Here is a 21986-nt window from a genome sequence, read left to right as displayed (position 1 = left end):
AAATCATTTGAAGATTTATGATTGTTGTATTGCCACAGTCTTCATTTAGAAGGTGTAGGTTTGTGTGTGTATTTTCTTCAGAAGATATAGTTTGAATGTGCATACATGTTTCATGCCAAGGGTCAGCACTTTTTCTGTATTGAGCCAGATGGTAAATGTTTCCTGCTTTGTGGGCCACATGGTCTGCCTTTCAACTATTTAGCACTCCATTATAACATAGAACTGCCATAGACTATACATGAACAGCAAGGCTCTGTTCCAATAAAACTTTATTTATAGAAACAGGTTGTGGATGGAAATGGCCCATAGGCCAAGGTTTGCAGACCCCTGTTTTAGCCATTGTTTTATTTTTCAAAGCTCTTTTTTAAAGAAATGACATCATCAGGAATATTATATAACTCTTATACTTAGTAATTTTTAGGTAAAATTGCTGTTAATACTGAAAGTGTGGTTTTTAAAAAATATACATAGATGAACAATTGGAGTGGACAGACTGAAAATTAATTGAAACTTGCTTTGAGAATAAAAATAAAGAAGGTAAGAGAACAGGAAAAAAGCCTGCAAATTATTCTCATCATATTGTATATGGAGTGGCATCTTTAAATTGTTCGTGACTAGCCCATTTTCTCCTTTTGGTTTAATTGCTCCCAGTTTTAAAGCTTTTCACTGGAAAGTGGCCAATGAAGACTGATTTTTTTTAACCAAATTTTATGTTCCAATCAATTGAGGTATAAGAATATGATATTAATTCCTATAAATGTCACATTGAATGTAGCATTTTGAGTTAGCTTAGGAGGAAAGTTAAGAAAGCTGGGCCCTTAATATTAGAATTTTAAAGAGGGCTTATCTTTCATCATGGAATAGACCACTTAAAATGAAATTCTGTCAGGCTCTAGCCATCTCATTATATTCATTAAACCACATATCTTGAGCTTTCCTTTTTTTTTTTCTTTTGGTAGTATCGTGCACCCTTTAAATGAAAGCTACTCAGCACCTTTTTCTCAGGCCAGCCATTAGACAGATCATTTCAACAGTACTATATGAGGCATTTATTATCACCTATACTGTCTGAATAATGGCAGTGAGACATAAAGGCGTTTAAAATTCAGCCCAAGTAGGAGAGGACTTGGGGATGGAAAACCTTTTAAAAAGTAATACTTGGGTATTTTTGAAGAAACCCAGTAAGCTGAGTGATATTAATGCTGATTGTGTCTAGATTCCTAGCTGTTGGTTACTGGATACATGAAGTCCTCTGTGCTCCTGAGGCTGCAGTTTCCCTTGATATAATAGATGTATTCATCTAAGTTGTGTTAGGTTAAAGAGCAGAATATTTGATTAGTACTCCCAAAGAGAGATTCATTTCTTTGTAGGAGCCTTAGTATATGACAAACCAAAAATAATATGGTAAAAAAGAAATAATAATGATAATAGGAAGTAAATCTCGTTGCTGTTTCTAACTCTCCCTCTCCCTCTCCCTCCCTCCCTCTCCCTCCCTCTCCCTCCCTCTCCCTCCCTCTCCCTCCCTCTCCCTTTCCCCCTCCCTCTCCCTTTCCCTCTCCCTCTCCCTCTCCCTCTCTCTCTCCCTCTCCCTCTCCCTCTCCCTCTCCCTCTCTCTCCCTTCCTCTCTGAAATCAATAAAAATATTTTTTTAATAATCCAAATTACTGAAGCCAATGTGGGAGCCAGAAGCATGCATAGATGGCTGGTGACACCTTGTAGAAAGAAAATACTTTGATTGGCTGGAACCGGTTTGGCTCAGTGGATAGAGCGTCGGCCTGTGGACTGAAAGGTCCTGGGTTTGATTCTGGTCAAGGGCATGTACCTTAGTTGTGGGCACATCCCCAGCGGGGGTGTGCAAGAGGCAGCTGATCGATGACTCTCTCTCATCAATGTTTCTAACTCTCTATCCCTCTCTCTTCCTCTCTGTGAAAAATCAATAAAGTATATTTAAAAAAAAAAAGAAAATACTTTGATTGATTGATTTTTTGCAGACATTCTGACAATATGTAATGAACTAGGAACTGATTTGTACTTTTCTACCCAGTAATCCCCAATGAAAAGCCTCAAAGAAAAGAAAATGATTTTGTCCAGAGGGCTTAATTTTTTTTTTTCCCCCCCAAATAGCTGACATTTATTGAATTCTTCCTGTGGATCTGGCATTGTGCTAAGCTCAAAATGTAAGAGTTAATTTAGATCATGCACAACAACTCTATGTATAAGATGGACTCTATTAAGTTTATAGTTTTAAGTGGCATGAGAATGAGTGTGAGAGAGAGAGAGAGAGAGAGAGAGAGAGAGAGAGAGAGAGAGATATTATCTTAGTTATCCAACAAAGATGAGAGGTGAGAGATTAGACTGTTGAGCACCTAGGAAATCTGCCTAAGGTGATTTTGCTTCTCCATACACAGACCACCAATCCAGACTCTTAGGCCCCCTTTCCCCTTCCTCCAGACCTCAGTCTCACTGCAAGGACACTTTATAGGGTTGTTGAGAGCTATTGCCACCAAACCCATTGAACCCATACAGAATTCAGCTGAGGACCACATAGAGCCTTTTGCATTGATGATGTAGGGCTTCTAGACTCTGTTCCCTTCACCCTACTTTTGAATAATTGCAGCTTAATGCCTTTATTCAGTAGAGGATCTTTTAAAGTTATGCAGATTTCCTATGTAGAACAACTAATCCAAAGTAGAATAAATAAGTGTCTTGTGATGATGTTACCCCCAAAGTAGCTCACAAATGTGGTGGAGTGGTTATGTTATACATTTCTCTCTTTCCTTCTGGCCCTAACAACTACAGCTGCTCCAAGTGCAAGAGAACTGAGCTTAACGTCCCAGCTTAAGAAGCTGCAAGAGACCATTGAACAGAGAACAAAGATAGAAATTGGGGACATTATCCGGGTTAGAGGTTATGTCCGCACGTACAGAGAAGAGCGAGAAATTCATGCCACTGTTCATTGTAAGCAAAAGCTATTTCTGCCAAAATGGTTGTTATTCTGGGAGGTTGTCCAGTAGCAAACTTGTTTAGCTAAAAATCAAACTTCTAAGTAGTTCAAATAAAGGAGATTAACTATTTAATGAAGGAAATTACATTTTATAATATGTAATTTTATAATTCTCTGGAAAGGCAGCATTTCTTAAATTTATTTTAAAGAGAAGTAACTATGAACAAATTGGGAAAGAAAACAAATGATTTATTATGTTCAGTTGGAAGATTTATTTGGATAGCACAGTAGTTCCTAAAGTGCTTTGAAGTTCCAAGTATGAATCCATTTAGGGCAGAGTGTTCATATTCTTCAAAATGATGGAGATTTCTTGAGTACTATTAAGCTCATTAGCTGAACGAAAACAGCTAATTAGATATACGACAGTCCAGTATCATCTGCGTGATGCCCTTTGCACTGCTCTTGCTAGTGTTTGCTTGGGAATCTCTAGGAGGGCCCCTGTTGTCCATCACTGTAACAACTGAACAAATAAGCTAATATGCTCGCCCTAGTCCTAGTCCACCCCTGGCCGAGCACGTGACATTTAGGGCATTGCCTTCCCTTTTGTATGATAACTGGGAACTATCTAGTGCATCTAGACTGTGACTCCTGGGCACCAACGAGGAGACCCTCTGAGTGCCTCATTTACTGTCATACTAGCAGCAGTTTGGACAAGGGAAAGAATTGACCTTGAGGTAATTTCTGTGATATATTTTCCCCCTCGGCTCCTTAGATAAAGTGGATGATCCAGTATGCAACATTCAAATTGCAAGGATGCTTGAGCTGCCCAGTATCTACAGGAAAGTTTATGACCAGCCTTTCCATAGCCCAGTCCTAGAAAAAGAAGCACTGAGGTAAGTTATGGCCAATCACCGCGGAAGGATGTGAATTCATTAGGAAGGCCATGCCAAGGGAGCCCTGATGCTGGAGTGGCCCTGGGTACTCATGTGAGTACCATCATCTTACTCATGTGAGGTTTTGGACACATCTGCTCATCCTCCATGTGCCTCAGTGTCCTCGTCCGTAACGGGAAGATGAAAGCCGTGCAGATGTTCCAAGGTTGTTGTGAGGAAAATATACATATAACTAGGGTCCCTAAAGGAGTTGAGTCGTTCTCAACCAGGGCTGGTTTTACTCTTTTGTGTGTGTGTGGAGGCGGGGGTGGGGGGAGGAGATGGGGAGAGATGAAGGGCATAAAAACAGGAGGAGTAAGAATATATGGGTATTTTTTAGTATATGTATGCATCAAAGAACTCCGGGGGGGAAAACAAATCAGTAATAGTGGATGCCAAGGAGGTGGGAACTGGGAGTAGGATAGAAAGGAGACTTCACTGTGTACACTTCAATGTTATATATAAATATATATATGTGTATATATATATGATTTTATTGATTTGAGAGCGAGAGGAAGGGAGGGAGAAAAACATTGATGAGAGGAACAGCAATCGGCTGTTTCCTGTATGCTCCCTAAATCCTGGGTATGTGCCCTTACTGGAAATCACACTGGTGATCTCTTGGTGCACATGACAACACTCAACCAACTGAGGCACACCTGCCAGGGCACACTTGTTTTTAATGTGTACATATTACATATTTTTAAATTGTATTAAAAAACTACTCAAACGATAGACCTGTATAAAGTAAAAAGTGAAATTCCCCCAATGTCCTGTCTTCTGCCTCAGAGCATGCCATAGAGGTTAGTTATTACTGTCCCTAGGTTGGTACATACCCTTTTAGACATTTTTTCTGTGCAAACACAAGTAAGAATATCTACCCATATATTCTGTGGGTTGTCAGTTGCTTTTTTATAAAAATGGGATCATACCTTACAAACTGTTCTGCAACCTGATTTTTTTTCTGAAGCGATCATGAATATCTTAGATCAGGAATGCATCATCCTTTTAAACAACCACACATTGTCCATAGTATATTGGTCAGAAAAGCAACATCAATATAGTGTTGCTTTTCCTAGCCAAGTTTCTGTTTTAAACATACCAGAAAGGAACAGAAGTGATAATTTTCTACATAGCTTTTTACCACTTCCTCAGCAAAAATCCAGGTGACCTGGACCTTACCAATCTCACATGTTTGCTGAGTGAAAAAGCCAACGAATTCCTCATGAAGAACAGAGTGCAGACCTTTTACCAACAGGAGTTGGAAATGGTGGAGTCTCTGCTGTCCCTTGCCAATCAGCCTGTGATTCATAGTGACTGCTCCAAGCAAGTAAGTGCGGGTTGCCCATGGGAGAATTCCAGTCCACTGCCCCAAATCGGCAGCTGAAGGATGTGAGTGAACATGACTGTGGTATTAAGATTCACAGGGTGGACCAGGGAATAAAGGCTATGGTTCAGTCACATGTCCTTTCTATTCTGGGAAGGTTACTGACCTCTTAAGAATTTCATATGAGAATGGAATTGCCCTTTTCCTCTCGCTTAATCTCATTAAGCTTAATCATTGGGTAGAAAAAGAAATAGTCTAAACATCATAGTACTTAGTTTTTAGTACTCACTGAGATGGGCATTTAATTTCACCAGGAGTCAAATGTTGGGGAAATAAATGAGAAGAGGTAATTACCCTTCCAAGATTATTTATTGAACTTGAACCAAGGCTTTTACTGACTTGCTGTTTCTTCTTCAGAATAAAGTTAACCTATTGCATTTCAGGAGTTTGAATGAAGGCCAAGTTGTATTCATCCTGTTTTATATGTAGAAATTTTAAGTGTTTTAAGTCATTTTTATTTCTCCTGGAAAGAGCTATCTCCATTTTTTCATCCCTAGTGTTAGAGGTGAATTTCAGTTGCTTGGCGCTTCCATATTTGCTTGGAGTTAAGAATTATTTGAGACTTTGTTGTTAGGCTTTTCCTTTTATTTCAACTCTTGGGTTTCTTGTTGTAACCTAACTTGTGTATATTATTTCATTGATTCCACAAGTGTATAATATCTGCTTAAATGTCACCTTCTTGCCGAAACCGGTTTGGCTCAGTGGATAGAGCATCGGCCTGCAAACTCAAGGGTCCAGGGTTCAATTCTGGTCAAGGGCATGAACCTTGGTTGCAGGCACATCCCCAGTGGGGGTTGTGCAAGAGGCAGCTGATTGATGTTTCTCTCTCATCCATATTTCTAACTCTCTATCCCTCTTTCTTCCTCTCTGGGGAAAAAAAAAAAAGTCACCTTCTTGACCTCCATGGCCAGCTGCTCTAATGGCCACCTACTTCCTCCCTAGGTTATCACCTGTGTTCATATCTCTCCTTATTTGTTCACCTGCCTGTTCCTCCACCAGAATTTAAGTTCTCTATGAGCAGATATCTCATCTGACTTATTCTCTGTCCTCTAGAACCAGGGCCTAGGACAAGTCTGTCAGAAAGTAGGTTTTCAATAATTATCAGTTAATTGAAGAATGAGTGATTTTTAAAAATTCAAATAGTCTCTGAAAGTATCTACTTAAAAGTAAGTTTCTTTCCCATCCTCCCTCCTTTCTCCAGAGACAGACACTAGTGTTACTAGTGTCATGAATATCCATCTGGAGATAGAATATCCATCTGCGTATGTAAACTAGAAGTAGTTGTATCCCCCTTTTTTTTTTACACAAATGGTATCATGCTAAACACTAGTATTCCCTACCTTTTCATTGAACCGTATGTCTTATAGATCCTTTCCTAGCCGTACATAGATTTGCCACTATAGAATAATCTTTTGTTACATGTCCCATAATTTAGATAACCACCCTCTCCATTCCTGGACTGTTTAGATGTTTTCTGATCTTTTGCCATTACCAACAGGGCTGCTCTGAATTCCCTTGTTAGTAACATAAGTTATACTTCCGGCTTCTGGCAGAATAGATATCATGTCCCCATCCAACTTCCTAGATACGACCACTGCTTCTCAGTTTCATTCATGAACCTAATTATCTCTTCCTGACACCAGGCTGTGTGTCCAGTGACCCATGATTTTGTACACAGAGATGAGGGATATTGTTTCAGGAAACACCAAGGCAGAGAGGGTCATGACTGGCCGCTTTGTCCTGTGCGATCATCACTTCTAAACAGTTGCAGCTCTCCAGCTGTGCCCTGACAGCAAGATTGACCTTCTTCCATTTAATCATTTAGAGGGGGCTCAATGCCAAGTTGGCCTCCAAGGACTTCTGACCATTCTGCTGGCATGTTTGGAAGGAAAAACTTTGAAGCTTAACAAAGACCATTTTCTTCCTGTGAACCAGCTTTTCTGCAAAGGCTCTAATTAAGTAGAGAGACTTGAGGTCCCTGAGGACTAAAAGGCTCCTCCATTCAGCCAGAGCTGGTTTGGCTTAATGGCTAGAGCTTCGGCTTGGGGACTGAAGGGTCCCAGGTTCGATTCTGGTCAAGGGCATGTACCTTGGTTGCAGGCATATCCCCAGTAGGGGATGTGCAAGAGGCAGCTGATAGATGACTCTCTTTCATCGATGTTTCTAACTCTCTATCTCCCTTCCTTTCTGTACAAAATCAATAAAATATATTTTAAAAAATAAAAATAAATAAATAAATAAATGGCTCCTCCATTCAAAACAAGAAGGATTGCCTATATCTTTTGAAATGCTTAGAGAAGAAACGTGTGTCTGCCCAGTGCTATAAGTTTAAAAAGTAGTGTATATGGCATTTTATTTGTTTTGTCTTTGGAAACTATTTTTCCATCAATTATGAATTGTTCCCTCACATGGCTCTGCTTGGGGAGGTCAGTGTCATTCAATCGAATCCAGTTTAATTGAGCCTGAAAAACTAGGGATGCTCTATAGCGATGGTGAAACCCTAGATCTTTTGGTACTTTGTGTTGTCATACAGATGAAAGCTCCATAAAAAAAAAATCATTGTGATAGTGATATAGTTGATAGGGATAGGGAGAGTGGGTTTGAATGCTTTCCCTGTTCTTTGTTTTTCATGTGCTCTTCGTAGCAAGTCCAGAAACCTGATAAGCAGGCCTTGCAAATCCATTGTTTCTTTGACAGCTGGATAAATGTTGAGTTTGTTTGGAAATGAAGACTCTATATATATTTCAGAGATCCACCCAGTTCCTGACCTGCAATGCGGAGAGGCCTGCTAAGGCTCAGCATGTTCAGCCAGTTAGTTTTTTTCCTCTGAGTAGCTTCGGTTTCCTGATTCGGATGAGTCTGCTCATGCTCTTTAGAAAAAGACAAGAAAGTCACAAATCCCAGGCCAGGAAGAGCTACTGGCTAGTAGAGATGATTGGAGGTTCTACTCTAGAGACTGTGTCTTTATAAGCAGCAGGGAGATATGTCCCGAGGTCAGTTGAGGCCAGTGTTTTTGGAAAGGAAGCTTCACATGTTGTTTATATTTACAGAGAGCCTTTTCTGTTGGGTCCTCCTTGTTCACAGCTGAAACTGTGCTTTTGAGCTCGCAGGCCTGGCACCGTGTCTTCCTGCTGCTTGGTCTTAGTGAAGTCTGGGAGGAGGAAGCAGGCTTTATGTATGATCTGGGGATAATCAAGAATCTTTTTTTTTTTTTAATAACAGGAATAATTATGTAACAAACATCTCTAGTTAGTTTCCAACTTGATAAAGATGTAATATTAACTCGACCCTTAAGAATCCTTATATTAAATTGACTAAAGAAAATGAATCTCCTTAGAACTATGAAGATTTAAGTAGTTAAAAAGTTTTGTGGGGGAGCCTATATTAGGTTGTGTTTTCCCTAAGTAAGAGGACTCATGCATGTAATTAAAAATGGCTTTGTCTAGAGCCCTCCTGAGTAAAAAGATGTGTGCCTGAGGATTGGAAGGTGTTTATTCTAAGCACATCCAGATAGCTTTTCTGCCCGGGGGAGTTGTCAAATATTTCTGGACCTTATTCTCCCTTCAGAGAGTGGGTGTTGTCATAAGGTGGAATGCTTGTCAAGTTTAGGCCTAATGTTCTAATGACCAGGTTCTGCAGTTTGTTCTGTTAAGGAAAAGCTTAAAGTACAATTTAAGAGTCTTAGCTCAGCTGGTGTGGCTCAGTGGTTGAGTGTCGACTTATAAATCAGGAAGTCACAGTTCAGTTCCTGGTCAGGGCACATGGGCTTGATTCCCAGTAGGGGGCGTGCAGGAGCCAGCTGATCCATGATTCTCTCTCATCGATGTTTCTATTCCCTCTCCCTTCCTCTTTGAAATAAATAAAAATATTTTTTAAAAAGAGCTTTAGACTCTCCTCTTCAGCCCAAAAAAATAAACATTTGCCAAGATCTATTAGATTAAAACAATCCCTGTTAGGGAGGCCTCTTCTAGAAAGAGATGGTTTCTCAGAGATAGATTGTCAACACTCAAAGCCATTTGGGAGTTCCTTTCCTCTCCCTGTCACTTTGAGGAAGTGTTGTGGGCATATCTCAAGCACATCCCCTTTTTCAGCATCTCTGAGGTGCTGCCAGACAGCCTTTACCAGTCAGCACCTTTCACTGGAGATAGGACTTGGCCTTCAAACACTTTTTTGGACACTTTGCCATGTTTCTTTCACGCTCTCATCTTCTTAATATCTTGAAAAATTTGTCACATTAAAAATGAATCTATAGCTGTAGCTGGTTTGGCTCAGTGGCTAGAGTGTTGGCCTGCGGACTGAAGGGTCCTGGGTTCAATTCCGGTAAAGGGCACATGCCTGGGTTGCAGGCTCGATCCCCAGTAGGAGGTGTCCAGGAGGCAGCCAATCAATGATTCTCATCATTGTTGTTTCTATCTCTCTCTCCCTCTGAAATGATATACAAAGTCCCCAATTCAAGAACCACACAGTCTAGTTAACCCTAGGACATAGCTGAAAACCTAGCTTCCTTGGGATAAGAAATAGGATGACCTGGTTACCTCTCTAGGCAAACCTGTCTCCTAGAAAAGGGAAGAAACATTGAAATTGAGGAGACAGCAAACTGACAGCAGCTGAGTTCCTTCCATATGGTGGGCGGTCTTGCTTCACTCTAGGAACCCTGTCCACCTTTAGCCCCCGGAAAGGTCTCTGTAGAGCTATTTGCTGCCTTGCTCTTCATTTAAAATAAAGAGACTGTTTAACACTTTCTACATGCGGGAATCCCCAGCTTATTTCAGTGTATGTGAAATTCTTTGAAGTCCTTCCTTAGGGAGAGATTGTATACAGTAAAGATTTTTTAAAATATATTTTTATTGATTTCAGAAAGGAAGGGAGAGGGAAAGAGAAACAGAAACATCAATGATGAAAATCATCGATTGGCTGCCTCATGTACATGCCCTACTGGGGACTGAGCGCACAACCTTGGGCATATGCCCTTACCTGGAATTTAACTGTGACCTCCTGGTTCATAGATTGATGCTCAACCACTGAGCCACACGGGCTGGGCTATAGCCAGGGTTTTAATGAAAAAGAAAAAGAAAGAACTAATATGTATACAGTGTTTTAGTTATGAATTAAGAAAATAAAGATTGTCCATTTGAGTTGTCCATTTTATATTATTGAATTAATCAAAAAATCATAACTGCCAGGTAAGGTGTGAAACAGTTATCAAATATCCTGCCGAAACAAACTTCTTTAAATACTATCCTGCTAGGCAGGTGCATACCTGGATCTTTTTGACTCAGCAGATAAAAAGCCTGTTGGGTGAATTCATAAACCAGTTGGTCTAGGGAGTTGCTCTCATGTGCTGTAAGATGGGACTTACTTTTTTTTTCCTTTTCCTTCTTCCCACAGGCAGATTTTAAGAATGACACCACATCCAAGGCAATTCATAGTATATTTAAGAATGCTATAAAGCTCCTGCAGGAAAAAGGATTCATTTATCAGAAAGATTGTGGTTTTGATAACCTCTTCTATGTAAGAGACTTGCATCTTATATATTTTTTCTTCTTAGCTTCAACTGCAAATATGTTCATTACTTAAGAATACCTATTTACTGTTTTTAAAATCAATCATTAAAAACTCACATAAAGTAAGGAACCCCAAGGTGCCACATTTAACAGTATATTCTTTTAGACATTTATGCATTTACACATACACTCATATAAATAGATGTTCCTGTGGCTTTCTTTGTTTTACAAAAAAAGTGATCATTCTCAAAACCAGGATTTCTCATCCTCAGCACTATTTGGGCCAAATGATTCTTTGTCATGGGAGGGCTGTCCTTTGCATTGTGGGTTATTTAGCAGCATCCCTGGCCTTCACCCACTAGATGCTAGTAGCAGCTCCCCCCCCCCCCCCCCCAAGTTGTGGCAACCAATAATGTCACCAGACATCGCTGAGTGTCCCCGGGACAGTTAAGAACCATTGCTCTAAAGAACGCTCAGCAACTTTTTTGACACCAAAATAGCACACAGCATCCTTCCATGTTACTATTATAAATAGACCTCATTCTTTTTGATGTCTGCTTGGTATTCCATGTTATGAAAACTTGTCATAAATGTTTTAACCCCTTCCCTCTGATGGACATTTATGGTGTCTCCAACTTTTGCTCTCACAAATAGTGTTGCTATGGCTATTTTTGTGAACTTATGTAAATATTTCCGTAAGGTTGACACTTAAGAGAGGAATTGCTGGAGCAAAAGCATTTACCTCTAAGCTTTTGGTCAACATAGTGTGATTGGTCACCCAGAAGCTTGCCCCAGTTGACGCTCTCACTAGGGGTATAAGTGCCTGCTTGTCTCACACTTTCAGAGTTAAAAGTTCCCCTCTCACTGCCTATCTTTAATACTGGAGGAGCCAGGCTGAAATCGGGCCTCTTCATGACCATTGATATCGGGAGCATAGATGTGGCTTCCACTACAAGTGATTGTCCTGGAGACAGATCCAAATTATGCGGCATCCAAGGGGAATGATTTACAGGCATGATTCCCAAGGGAAAACTTCCTTAATAGGACATTTTCTTGATAATGATTTAATCTAGTGATTTCTAATTTTAGAGCAATTTTGAAAATTAAAAGAAGTTTTAAGTACTATTTCACTAGCTTTTAAAAAGGGTATTGCAATCTGTATAAGGATGACTACAGTCCACTTCACCGCGGTAAGGGCTTTCAGGAGTTGGTTGGTTGCAGAAGGTCATGATGGCAGCTCACCTTAATAACGCCCCCACCTGCACCTACTCACACCCAGTCACAATTTCACTGGGAGACTCCAGGGTTGGCCGACTGAATCTATAGAAAGCAGCTCTTCTCGTCGGTCTGTGGACTGAAGGGTCCCAGGTTCGATTCTGGTCAAGGGCATGTACCTGGGTTGCGGGCACATCCCCAGTAGGGGGTGTGCAAGAGGCAGCTGGTCGATGTTTCTCTTTCATTGACGTTTCTAGCTCTCTATCTCTCTCCCTTCCTCTCTGTAAAAAAATCAATAAAATATATTTAAAAAAAAAAAAAAAAAGCAGCTCTTCTGAGGAGCAGCAGGACCGTTGGGCAGCAGCCCATAGCTGAGGTGTGGCAGCGCTACGGCACTTCCTCCTATGAATCAGTATGAGCTGGAATGGGGTGATGAAGCAATAATTGCTCTCTCTTCCTCAATAGAACCATTCTTCTTCCCCGACTTCACTCCTCCCCTTTCCACTTAACTGCCTGGCCTTGTTGGTTTGTGTTTTCCTGAGGGCCTAGCCTCAGTGAAATAATTATTACAGTAACGTAGACACTTCTTTTTATATAAGGCTTTCCAGCTTTCAGCAGTTCTCACCCAATTTAATCTTTTTAAAAAAATACATTTTATTGATTTGTTTACAGAGAGGAAAGGGGAGAGGGATAGAGAGTTAGAAACATTGAGAGGGAAACATCGATCAGCTGCTTCCTGCATACCCTCTACTGGGGATGTGCTCACAACCAAGGTACATGCCGTTGACTGGAATCGAACCTGGGACCCTTCAGTCTGCAGGCCAATGTTCCATCCACTGAGTCAAACTGGTTAGGGCCAATTTGATATTTACAATAACTTTGTGAAAAGGCAGGCAATATCAGTGTCCCCATTCTTAAATCAGGTCACTCTGTCAATCCCATCAAACAAGCACTCTCTATATACAGGGTGGGGCAAAAGTAGGATTAAGTTGTGAGTACACAAAACTGAGTTTATTCTTGTACTATAAAAAATATGAACAACTAGCCCCACCCTGTATGTATTTGTTTGCATGCTTTTGTTTTGTTCTTCCTCTTTTCCTTCCTTCCCCTTTTTTTGTTGTTGTTGTTAGATTTACTACTGAACATGAAGAGAGACTCATTTGTCTGGTTACCTCTTATCTGTGCTGGTTGAGGAAGGAACTAATTAGATTTAAAATATTAGGTGTGATGAAAAAAAATCAGTTTAAAAAGTAAAAAATAAAAATAAAATGTTAGGTGTGGAACACTGAATATTGTATGCTAGCCTTACTCATGCTTTTAAAAAAGAATAAACTATATAAATATGCTCATAAGTGCATGTAACATCTCTAGAAGGATATGCAAGAATCTAGTAACAATTATTGGTTTTGGAAAGGGGAACACAGGGCTTAGGTATCAGAGCTGGAAGGAAGTCTGACCTTTGAAGACAAAAAGGGTCTCAAGGGATAGGCTAGATTAGTTCTCTTGCTAGCTTCTCCTTACGGTTTTATTTCCTTTGTTTTTCCTTGTGGTTGGGAGGAGAAGTAAAATGAATGAAATGCAAGGCAGGTGTCAGAGCCCAGAGGAAAGACTTTGGTCCCTTATGCCCCTTCAGAAATATAATAAATAAGAGAAATTATATGAATGTATTATGAGTTTTTAAGAGGAAAGTTGCTCGTTAAGAGAATTCCAGTTTCTCTTTACACCATGGCCTCATGAGCCACCCCTGAGGACTGTACCTCTGGGTCATCTACAGAGCAGCAAGCTGCTGAGCGACTGAGCTGATTTGACAACAGGCCAAGTATTGAAAACCATGTGGTTGTTGTAGGGATGATGATTGTTATGAAATCTTTAGAAGCCAACTTAAATACTAATTTGGGAGTCTGGATGACACAACCTCTATGTTACTTAACAACACTTTCTCTCTGAACTTTTTTTCCTATTTAGGTAACCAAAGAAGACAAAGAACTGTACAAAAAGATCCATCGTATCATTCAAGAAGACTGCCAGAAACCAAACCGTAAGTATTGTAACGCACAGGTGTCCTGATGTACTGGAAGGGAATGTTTCCTCCCAGACAGCAAGGGCTAGAGAGTCAAGAGACTGGAAGTATGACTGATCAAGATACCTGCCCTCTCAGAGCCTCAGGTCCTTCCTCTCTAAAGCGAGTTAAGTTAGGCTCGCACAGTCATCCTGACTTTGGCTACACGTAAAATTCAACCTTGAAACTTTTTTGAGCATATGAGTACTCAGATCCCACTCGTGGGGATTCTGATTCACAAAGGGATGGGGTGGACATGACAAGTGAGCTCCTCAGGGGATCCTGCTACAGTAACGCAAACCACTGAGCTTGGATTTTTGTTGCTGTTGTTTAATTTATTTTAGAGCAAGAGAGTAAGGCGGGAGGGAGAAATAGAAAGAGATAAACATCAGTTTGTTGTTCTACTTTTTTGTGCATTCATTGATTGATTGCTGACTGGGGATTGAACCTGAAACCTTGGTGTATTTGGACAATGCTCTAACCAACTGAGCCACCCGGCCAGGGCCTTGGCTAGGATGTTTTGATGTCCTCCTGGCTCTCATGTTCTCTATGATTCATGTTATTTCTTGCTTACTCTTTCCCCTTGTCTTTGAACCCAAACCTTAAATTTTCTTCTCTTCTGACATCAAGCCCTTCAGAGTTGGGAGGAATGGTTCCAGACATTACAGTTTATGAACAGTGTGATTCAGTCACCTTGAAACCTAATAATTTGCAAAAGAAACGGTTTAGAAAATAGTTGGTTTTAGTGGAGCTAGATCAGCCCCTAGTGGTTAGAAACTTAAACTGTAGGTAGTCTGACAACAGGCATTACAATTTTCATACTAGGTAGAAAGAGAAGAAAGCATTAGTCCTATCTTTAAGTCCTGTGTAAGCTGTTCTGTCTTAAAGGTGACTTTTCAAAGTCTGTCTTTTGCAGACAACTATTGGAATATGTCAAATGACAAATGTTGGAATATGTCAACAAATGACAGTAGAAGGGAAGTGAAAAGGTTTGTTAATGACCATAGGTCTCCTCATCCTGCTTTCCTTCTCTCCAGAGAAGTTCACCTCCAGTCCTTTCAGCCCACGCATGCCTGGCGCCTGGACCTGTTCCAGACTGAGTCACTGGGTAGAGCTGGACCAGGTCTCCAGCCCTGGTATTTGATATGCAGCCCTATTTAGCTTTTAAGAACCGATGAGGTCAGAGCCCAGAGTGGCATGATGACAAATCTTAAACTTAACGCAACCAATTATTGAATGCGGTGTTTGTGGATTTCATTCAATGCATTCAGAGCAATAAGAACACGTATCCTTTAGTTGGTGTCGGGGAGACCCATCTATCCACAATTTAAGGAGCAGTGAAATGCAGGGTTTCTCAACCAAGAAGGCACAAGAGGCCGCTTCCCATGTAACATCCTTCACTCATCCTAGTCCCAGGTCACCTGGCCAGATTCTCAGTTTTGATCTGCATTAGGAACAGAATGGATTGAAATAATCCTAGGGCCTGATAAAGCAAATGAAAGAAATTCACACTTTATCTCTTAGGAGAACCAAATAGCCTCTGTGACCTAAGGGTCTGTAAAGTAGCGGGTTTTATATCCTCTTCTAATCCACAGGCTTTGGTGAGTGTGTGTGTCAGGTGGACAGTCTCTGTCACTCATCTATAAGTAGGAGCCTCTAAAAGCCATCAACCCGCCGGGACCGGTTTGGCTCAATGGATAGAGCGTCGGCTTGGGGACTGAAGGGACCCGGGTTCGATTCCGGTCGGGGGCATGTACCTTGGTTGCGGGCATATCCCCAGTAGGGGGTGTGCAGGAGGCAGCTGGTCGATGACTCTCTCTCATCGATGTTTCTAACTCTCTATCTCCCTCCCTTCCTCTCTGTATAAAATCAATAAAAAAAAAAATAAAATAAAAAAAATAAAAGCCATCAACCCATTCCCCAGAAGTAGTAAATTCCCAGGAACTGAATTCTGGAGCTTGAATAACTGAGAATGCCAACAAAAATACCTTGTAGGGACTGTCTGAATGTCTACTGTGGCCACTCCTTTTCACAGGAAATATCTATGACATTAAAAACTTCATTCTGAAGAATCTATGCACATGATAAAAAGTCAAACAGTGCAAAAATACACACAGAAAAGTGCGGCTTTCTCCCAGCACTGGGACCCAAGCTCTGTGTTCTCCTTTGCAAAGGCAGTAGTTCCTTCTAGAGATGTTATATGCACTTAAAAACATATTTATATAGTTATTCTTTTTTTTTTTTTTTTAATATATTTTATTGATTTTTTACAGAGAGAAAGGGAGAGAGATAGAGAGCTGGAAATGTTGATGAGAGAGAAACATCGACCAGCTGCCTCTTGCACACCCCCTACCGGGGATGTGCCCGCAACCAATGTACATGCCCTTGACCGGAATCGAACCCGGGACTTTTCAGTCCACAGACCGACGCTCTACCACTGAGCCAAACCGGTTTCAGCTATAGTTATTCTTTATAAAAGCACAAGTAAAGGTTACCATACAATATTTAGTGTTCCACACCTTATATTTTAAATATAACATTGGCTTCTAGAGGTCATTCAACAATACTACATATAGAAGTGTCTCAGTCTTCTTAATAGCTGTACATCATTCCATTATATGTATAAAAATATATTTGACAATTTATTTAACCACTAGAGGCCTGGTGCACGAATTTGTGCATGGATAGGGTCCCTAGGCCTGGCCCACGATTAGGGCCAAAAGGGGCCTTCCTTCATTCTGTGCCGCCCCCTGGTGGTCAGCGCATGTCATAGCAAATGATCAAACTTGGGTCTCACAGTAAAACTCCCAAGGGGACACTTTGGGATATAGAGATTCCTCTGGACCTTTCGTTTGTTTCTAACCTTTCATACAAAATATAATATTGAGTTTTTCTTTGTCAGGATGATTGGGGGGAGAACTTAAAATCTTTAGTCATTATGATTATTTCAGCAAATGTTAAACCTACAATAATAAAAGGACTGTAAATACGAGGCTTGTTTTAGGTCTCTAAAGCACTGATACTGGATTTATCTAAAGATGGGCAGCAAAGCATGGTTGTAAAGAGCTGGACTCTGGCACCACCTTTCCTGAGTTTGAATCCCACCTTGCCACTTCGCAGCTGTGTGACTTTGGATAAGTCTGTACCTCAGTTTCTTTATATGTAAAATGGGAATACTGTTGCCTACATTATAGTTATGGGGATTAAATGCATTGGCATTTTATAAAACTATTTTGAAGATGGCAGAGTAGGAAGCACCAGGAATCTGTCTCTTAGGCAACTATTGCATCTGTCTGGTAATTAAAAATCTGCCAACAAAGGAAAGCCCTGGATCTGATGGATTATACCTTTAAAATAGAACTAACACCAATCCTTCTCTCTGTGTAACTGAAAGGTCACTTTGTGAATAGCCTTACCAGAGCTCTTCAACAGCAGAATGGCCTGTCTGAAGAAATAGTTTAAGGCTTTGGGAAGAGTTTAAGCTTCTTTAGAGCAGGATCTACAATAGATTATGAGCATCTTCCTAGGTTATGAATACAATAGAATCATAGTTGTTCCCCATGTAAGAAACCCCTACCATGGATCTCCTTTCATCCACACATGAAGTAGGTGATTTTATTGCCATCTTACAGATGAAAAAACTGACTGAGATGTGAGCCACTTTGTCACAATTATAGAGCCTGGACTTGAATTTGGGTCTGTTGGACTCCAACGTTAGTTCTCCATCGGCAAGTTTTCTAGCAGTAACCCCAATAGGAGGAATAATGAGTTGACAGAGCCACTAGAGGTCAGAATTTAGCAAGTCTTCATTAGCCAAGGCTGCTGATAGTCTTTGACCCTTTGAGCTGGAAAGGACCTCCCAGGTTCCCCTACTCCCTCCTCAGTCTCCCTCTTCATAGGTGAGAAAACTGAAACTTGAAGGACTATGATTTGCCCAAAGTCACCAGCTGCACCAACTCCTAAGCTATGTTCTGCCCAACACCACAATACCTCTTCAGATGCCTTCCTGGAACCTAAAACATTTTTTTCATCTGAAACGTCCAGTGATTGTATGGAGCATGAGAGGCCAAACCTGGCCCTGCCATGGGGCTTTACGTGAAAACTGGGGAGGGTTTGGTTAATGCGGTTTGACTTTAACTCAGGCATTATAAATGCATTTTACATCATAATCCAATAAAGTATATAATTATAGTGCAATAGATACGTAGATATAAATTATATTTATTTAGAAGTTGTTTTACAAAATGAGATTTATCCTACCTACAATGCAGTACATTCTGTAATTTTCTACTTTAGTTCGTTATACAAAAAAGAATGGTAATCACAACCCACTAAATTGATTTCATGATTGTGCCACATTAGCACGCCAAGGGTGAACCTGAGGAGGGGCAGTGAAGTGTTGAAGAAAAGACAGACAAGAGAATACAGCTGGCCGAGACCGATTTGGCTCAGTGGATAGAGCGTCAGCCTGCGGACTGAAAGGTCCCTGGTTCGATTCCGGTCAAGGGCATGTACCTTGGTTGCGGGCACATCCCCGGTGGGGGGTGTGCAAGAGGCAGCTGATTAATGATTCTCTCTCATCGATGTTTCTAACTCTCTATCCCTCTCTCTTCCTCTCTGTAAAATATCAATAAAATATATTTTTTTTTTAAAAAGAGAATACAGCTGGGGCTTGGTGGATCTCCTGTGCCTGGATGAGGACACAAAAGACCCAGCCTGCAAGCCAATGCTTTATTTTATAGTCTGATTAAAACAAGGGTAGATTAACATGAATACAAATGTTCTTATTTTGGCAACATTTGCTGCACCTCCCACAGCCCATTAGCTACTAATAAGGGAATTAGGGAGGGCTATAAGGTTAGGCTTACTTATGCTAGGAGAGCTCTGCCCACCAGGCTGAGACTTGTTTGTGACCCTGGCTCAGGTCAGCCCGAGGCTTGACCCTAGAGCTGCTCCTTACACATGATCCTATAATGGTCAAAACTTGAGTTGAAATCACTGATTTCAACTAGGAAAGAGGTTGCCAACCCTGAACTTTTATCACTGTATACCAAATGGTCTTGGGTTTGGGTAGAGTGTAAGAGGTTACTAGAACACAACTGTTTCAGACAAACCTTGGAAGCCTGTGCAGAGAGGAATGAAACAAACCAAAACTAGAAGTCCCTTCTTCACTGAGGTAGTCCTGTCAATCAGGACTCATGAGAAAACATGGAGGCTTCTGTAAATTGACTCTGCTGTCAGTCTCAAGTGGGGTCCCACTGGGAAGCCGGGGGTTCAGCACAGAATACCTGCACTTATACATGTAATGACATTGGAGAAAAAATACTGTCAAGCACTAAAAATCCATTAGGTTATGGATATAAAATTATTGATTGGGAATCCTTGAAAGTTGAAGGCCTGATTCCTGAGCAGTGGGTCCATAGATGAGCCCAAGAACAGAGTTTTTTATTTTGTTTTTGCTGATAATCTAAACCACTGACTTTAACATGCATAAGAGTCATCTGGAGATCTTATAAAGGTGCAGGTTCTGATTCAGGAGGCATGGAGAAGGGCTTTGGTTTAGAAGGGAGAGGGAAGAGGGTCTGACAGGTGTGTCCAAGCTTAGCCAACTGCCTTTTTCCTGCAGACATGGAGAAGGGCTGCCACTTCCGGCATATCTTGGCTTGTGCTCGCCTGAGCCTGAATCCGAGCCTGAGTGAGCCTGTGCTACAGCAGGTACTGGAACTCCTGGAGGACCAGAGTGACATCGTCAGCACCTCGGAGCACTACTACATAGCCTTCTGAGGACAGGCCGCAGACAGCCTACGCAGAGCCGGGCCGAGGAGAAAGACCAAGTGCGTGCACTCACAGGCTTTGATATTAAACATCATACAGAGGCTTATGGATCAGGAGGCAATTATTTTAAAATCAACTATGAAATAAGGTCATTGGAGGAATGGAATTTGGCATAAATTCTGTAGGCTGCCTTTTACCTGCTGTATTCTTGGGATAAAATGACTTTCATCTCAGCCACGACACACAAGAAAGCCCTCTGTGTTGACCTGCTGACTGGACTGGGCATCCTTCGTGAAGCAGAAAGAGAGGAGACAGTGTTGGTGAATCTGTGTGTGTGTGAAGGGGCTCTGCCGTGGTAAAGGGGCATCACGTGGTAAAACCCAGGGACTGCGGGAACTGACGAGCCTGCAGCCAGATCACACAGATCTAAAGCTTTTTAGAAGTTCAGACTGTCAGAACATTCTTGTGAGTCTGCTTTAATGGTTAAGAGCCCAACGCCAGGAAGTGGCTCTCCCTGGATATGTGTCACTGAACTATGATTTCCAAGGGTTAAGCACCAGCGGTGGGTCATGAGTCCAGGTTGAATGCTTTTATCCTCTCAGAGATGGCAGTTAATGGATCCAAGGCGTGGCTCTGTGTCCCTTTTCCTTCTGAGTTGAAAGGTGTCTCAATGCATTTGCCCACATGGAGGACATATGGGACTAAAGACATTGTCCCTTAAAGTCCTGAACTTCCTGGAGGCTTTCACGCAATTGTCTGGCTGCTGTTGATGTTGTTTTCAAGGTTATTATTGAAGTGCAGTATTTTCTGACACCATCCAGACAAAGACTCAGTATGTGCCCAGACAGGTGATGGAGTTATGCTTCTGATCGAGATGACAAGGTAAAGGGGAAAAATCTCTGGCATGTAGTAGGCTTGTTCTAACAGCATGATGACAAAGCCAGCCAGCAAAAATAAAGTGTGGAGAAAGATAGGGAGTTAATTACAGTCATTTCACAAAAGGCACAACCGCCTCTGTCTGCTGTGTTTGCTCCTGACATAATAAGCTCTTAGGGGCTCTGCCCAAGAGCCTGTCGGCCTGTATAGTTGCTCTGCTCTGTGTGCCCAGACAGGTGATGGAGTAGATGCAGTTCCTTAGTCAGGCTGAGGGCTGGTTCTGACAGATCACTTTCTGTTAACAATTTTTCCGACTTGACCCACACCTCTGCCCTGTTTCTAACAGTGATTACCCAGATGGCTGCCCTGTGTCCTCGCTGTCCTGTAGAATGGGGTCTACCTGGAATGACATCCCAGTGGTTCTTCCTTGAGGCCAGTAGCTTTTCCATATTGAATATATCTCAGGTTATTGGAACTGCCAGGAAGGAGTCTTGAATGAGACCACATATACTTTGCATACAGCAGCCCCACTTCTAGGGGATGATCACATGGGTGTGAAAGGATGACTGCACAAGATATCCATTGCTATATAATTTAGGATTCTATAATTGGGAAGAGTATAGGGAAAGAATTATTATGGTAGATGTAACAATGAAATACTATCCAACCATTAAAATACCACAGATATTTTTGCCACAGAGCACACTTCCCAATAGACTAAGTATAATACTACTGGTCTAAAACTACCTCTGTATATGTATATCTGTATAGAGTGCTTCTGTATGTATATCTATGTAAATGTAGCACATATACACACTTATATACAGTTGACCACTCCCCGCTCCTAGAAGTACTTTCTGTACTTGGCTTTCAAGACACCACACTGTGCGTGCTCCTTCTCAGTCTCCTTTGCTCAGGGTTCAGTCCCAGACCACTTTTCTCTCTAGCTTTCTCCTTTGGAGAGCTCAACCAGTCTCATGGCTCCAACCTTCTGTATGCTGAGAAGTTCTACAATTTATCTCCAGTTTGGACCTCTTCTGAACTCAAAACCCCAGCATTCAACTTCCTGCTGACATCTGCCCGTAAGTGTCTAGCAGACAACACAAACTTAACATGCCCAATGCCAGGCCCCCAGTCACCCCTGACCCCACACCCGCTCCTGAAGATTTCCCTAATTCAGGAAAAGGCAACTTCATTGTCCAGGTTGCTCAGGCCAAGCCCATTGACTTCTTGCTTTCTCTTCTATCCCGTCCGCCCGCAAATTATTTTGGCTCTACCTTCAAAATATTTCTAG

The 21986-nt window shown here is 41.4% G+C and overlaps 1 protein-coding gene across 9 annotated transcripts in view; it reads left to right on the top strand.

The window, feature by feature from the left end:
• Nucleotides 1-20786, top strand: part of STN1 (STN1 subunit of CST complex) — a 29794-nt gene extending 9008 nt beyond the window's left edge. For 5 of the 9 annotated variants that reach the window (XM_045582062.1, XM_045582064.1, XM_045582063.1 and 2 more), the window contains 6 exons: nt 2794-2958; nt 3717-3837; nt 5032-5206; nt 10652-10774; nt 13948-14020; nt 19668-20786. In XM_045582062.1, coding sequence (XP_045438018.1) covers nt 2794-2958; nt 3717-3837; nt 5032-5206; nt 10652-10774; nt 13948-14020; nt 19668-19825 — 815 coding nt within the window. In that variant the 3' untranslated portion in view covers nt 19826-20786. The remainder of the gene's footprint in view (nt 1-2793; nt 2959-3716; nt 3838-5031; nt 5207-10651; nt 10775-13947; nt 14021-19667) is intronic. The other 4 variants (XM_045582065.1, XM_036438931.2, XM_045582066.1 and 1 more) reach the window with 3 other exon arrangements.
• The last annotated feature ends 1200 nt before the right edge of the window (nt 20787-21986 follow it).

Source organism: Pipistrellus kuhlii, unplaced genomic scaffold, assembly GCF_014108245.1.
Source record: "Pipistrellus kuhlii isolate mPipKuh1 unplaced genomic scaffold, mPipKuh1.p scaffold_m20_p_15, whole genome shotgun sequence".
NCBI lineage: Eukaryota > Metazoa > Chordata > Mammalia > Chiroptera > Vespertilionidae > Pipistrellus > Pipistrellus kuhlii.
Note: the sequence above shows the minus strand (reverse complement) of the source record. Positions and strands in the feature narration are given on the sequence as shown.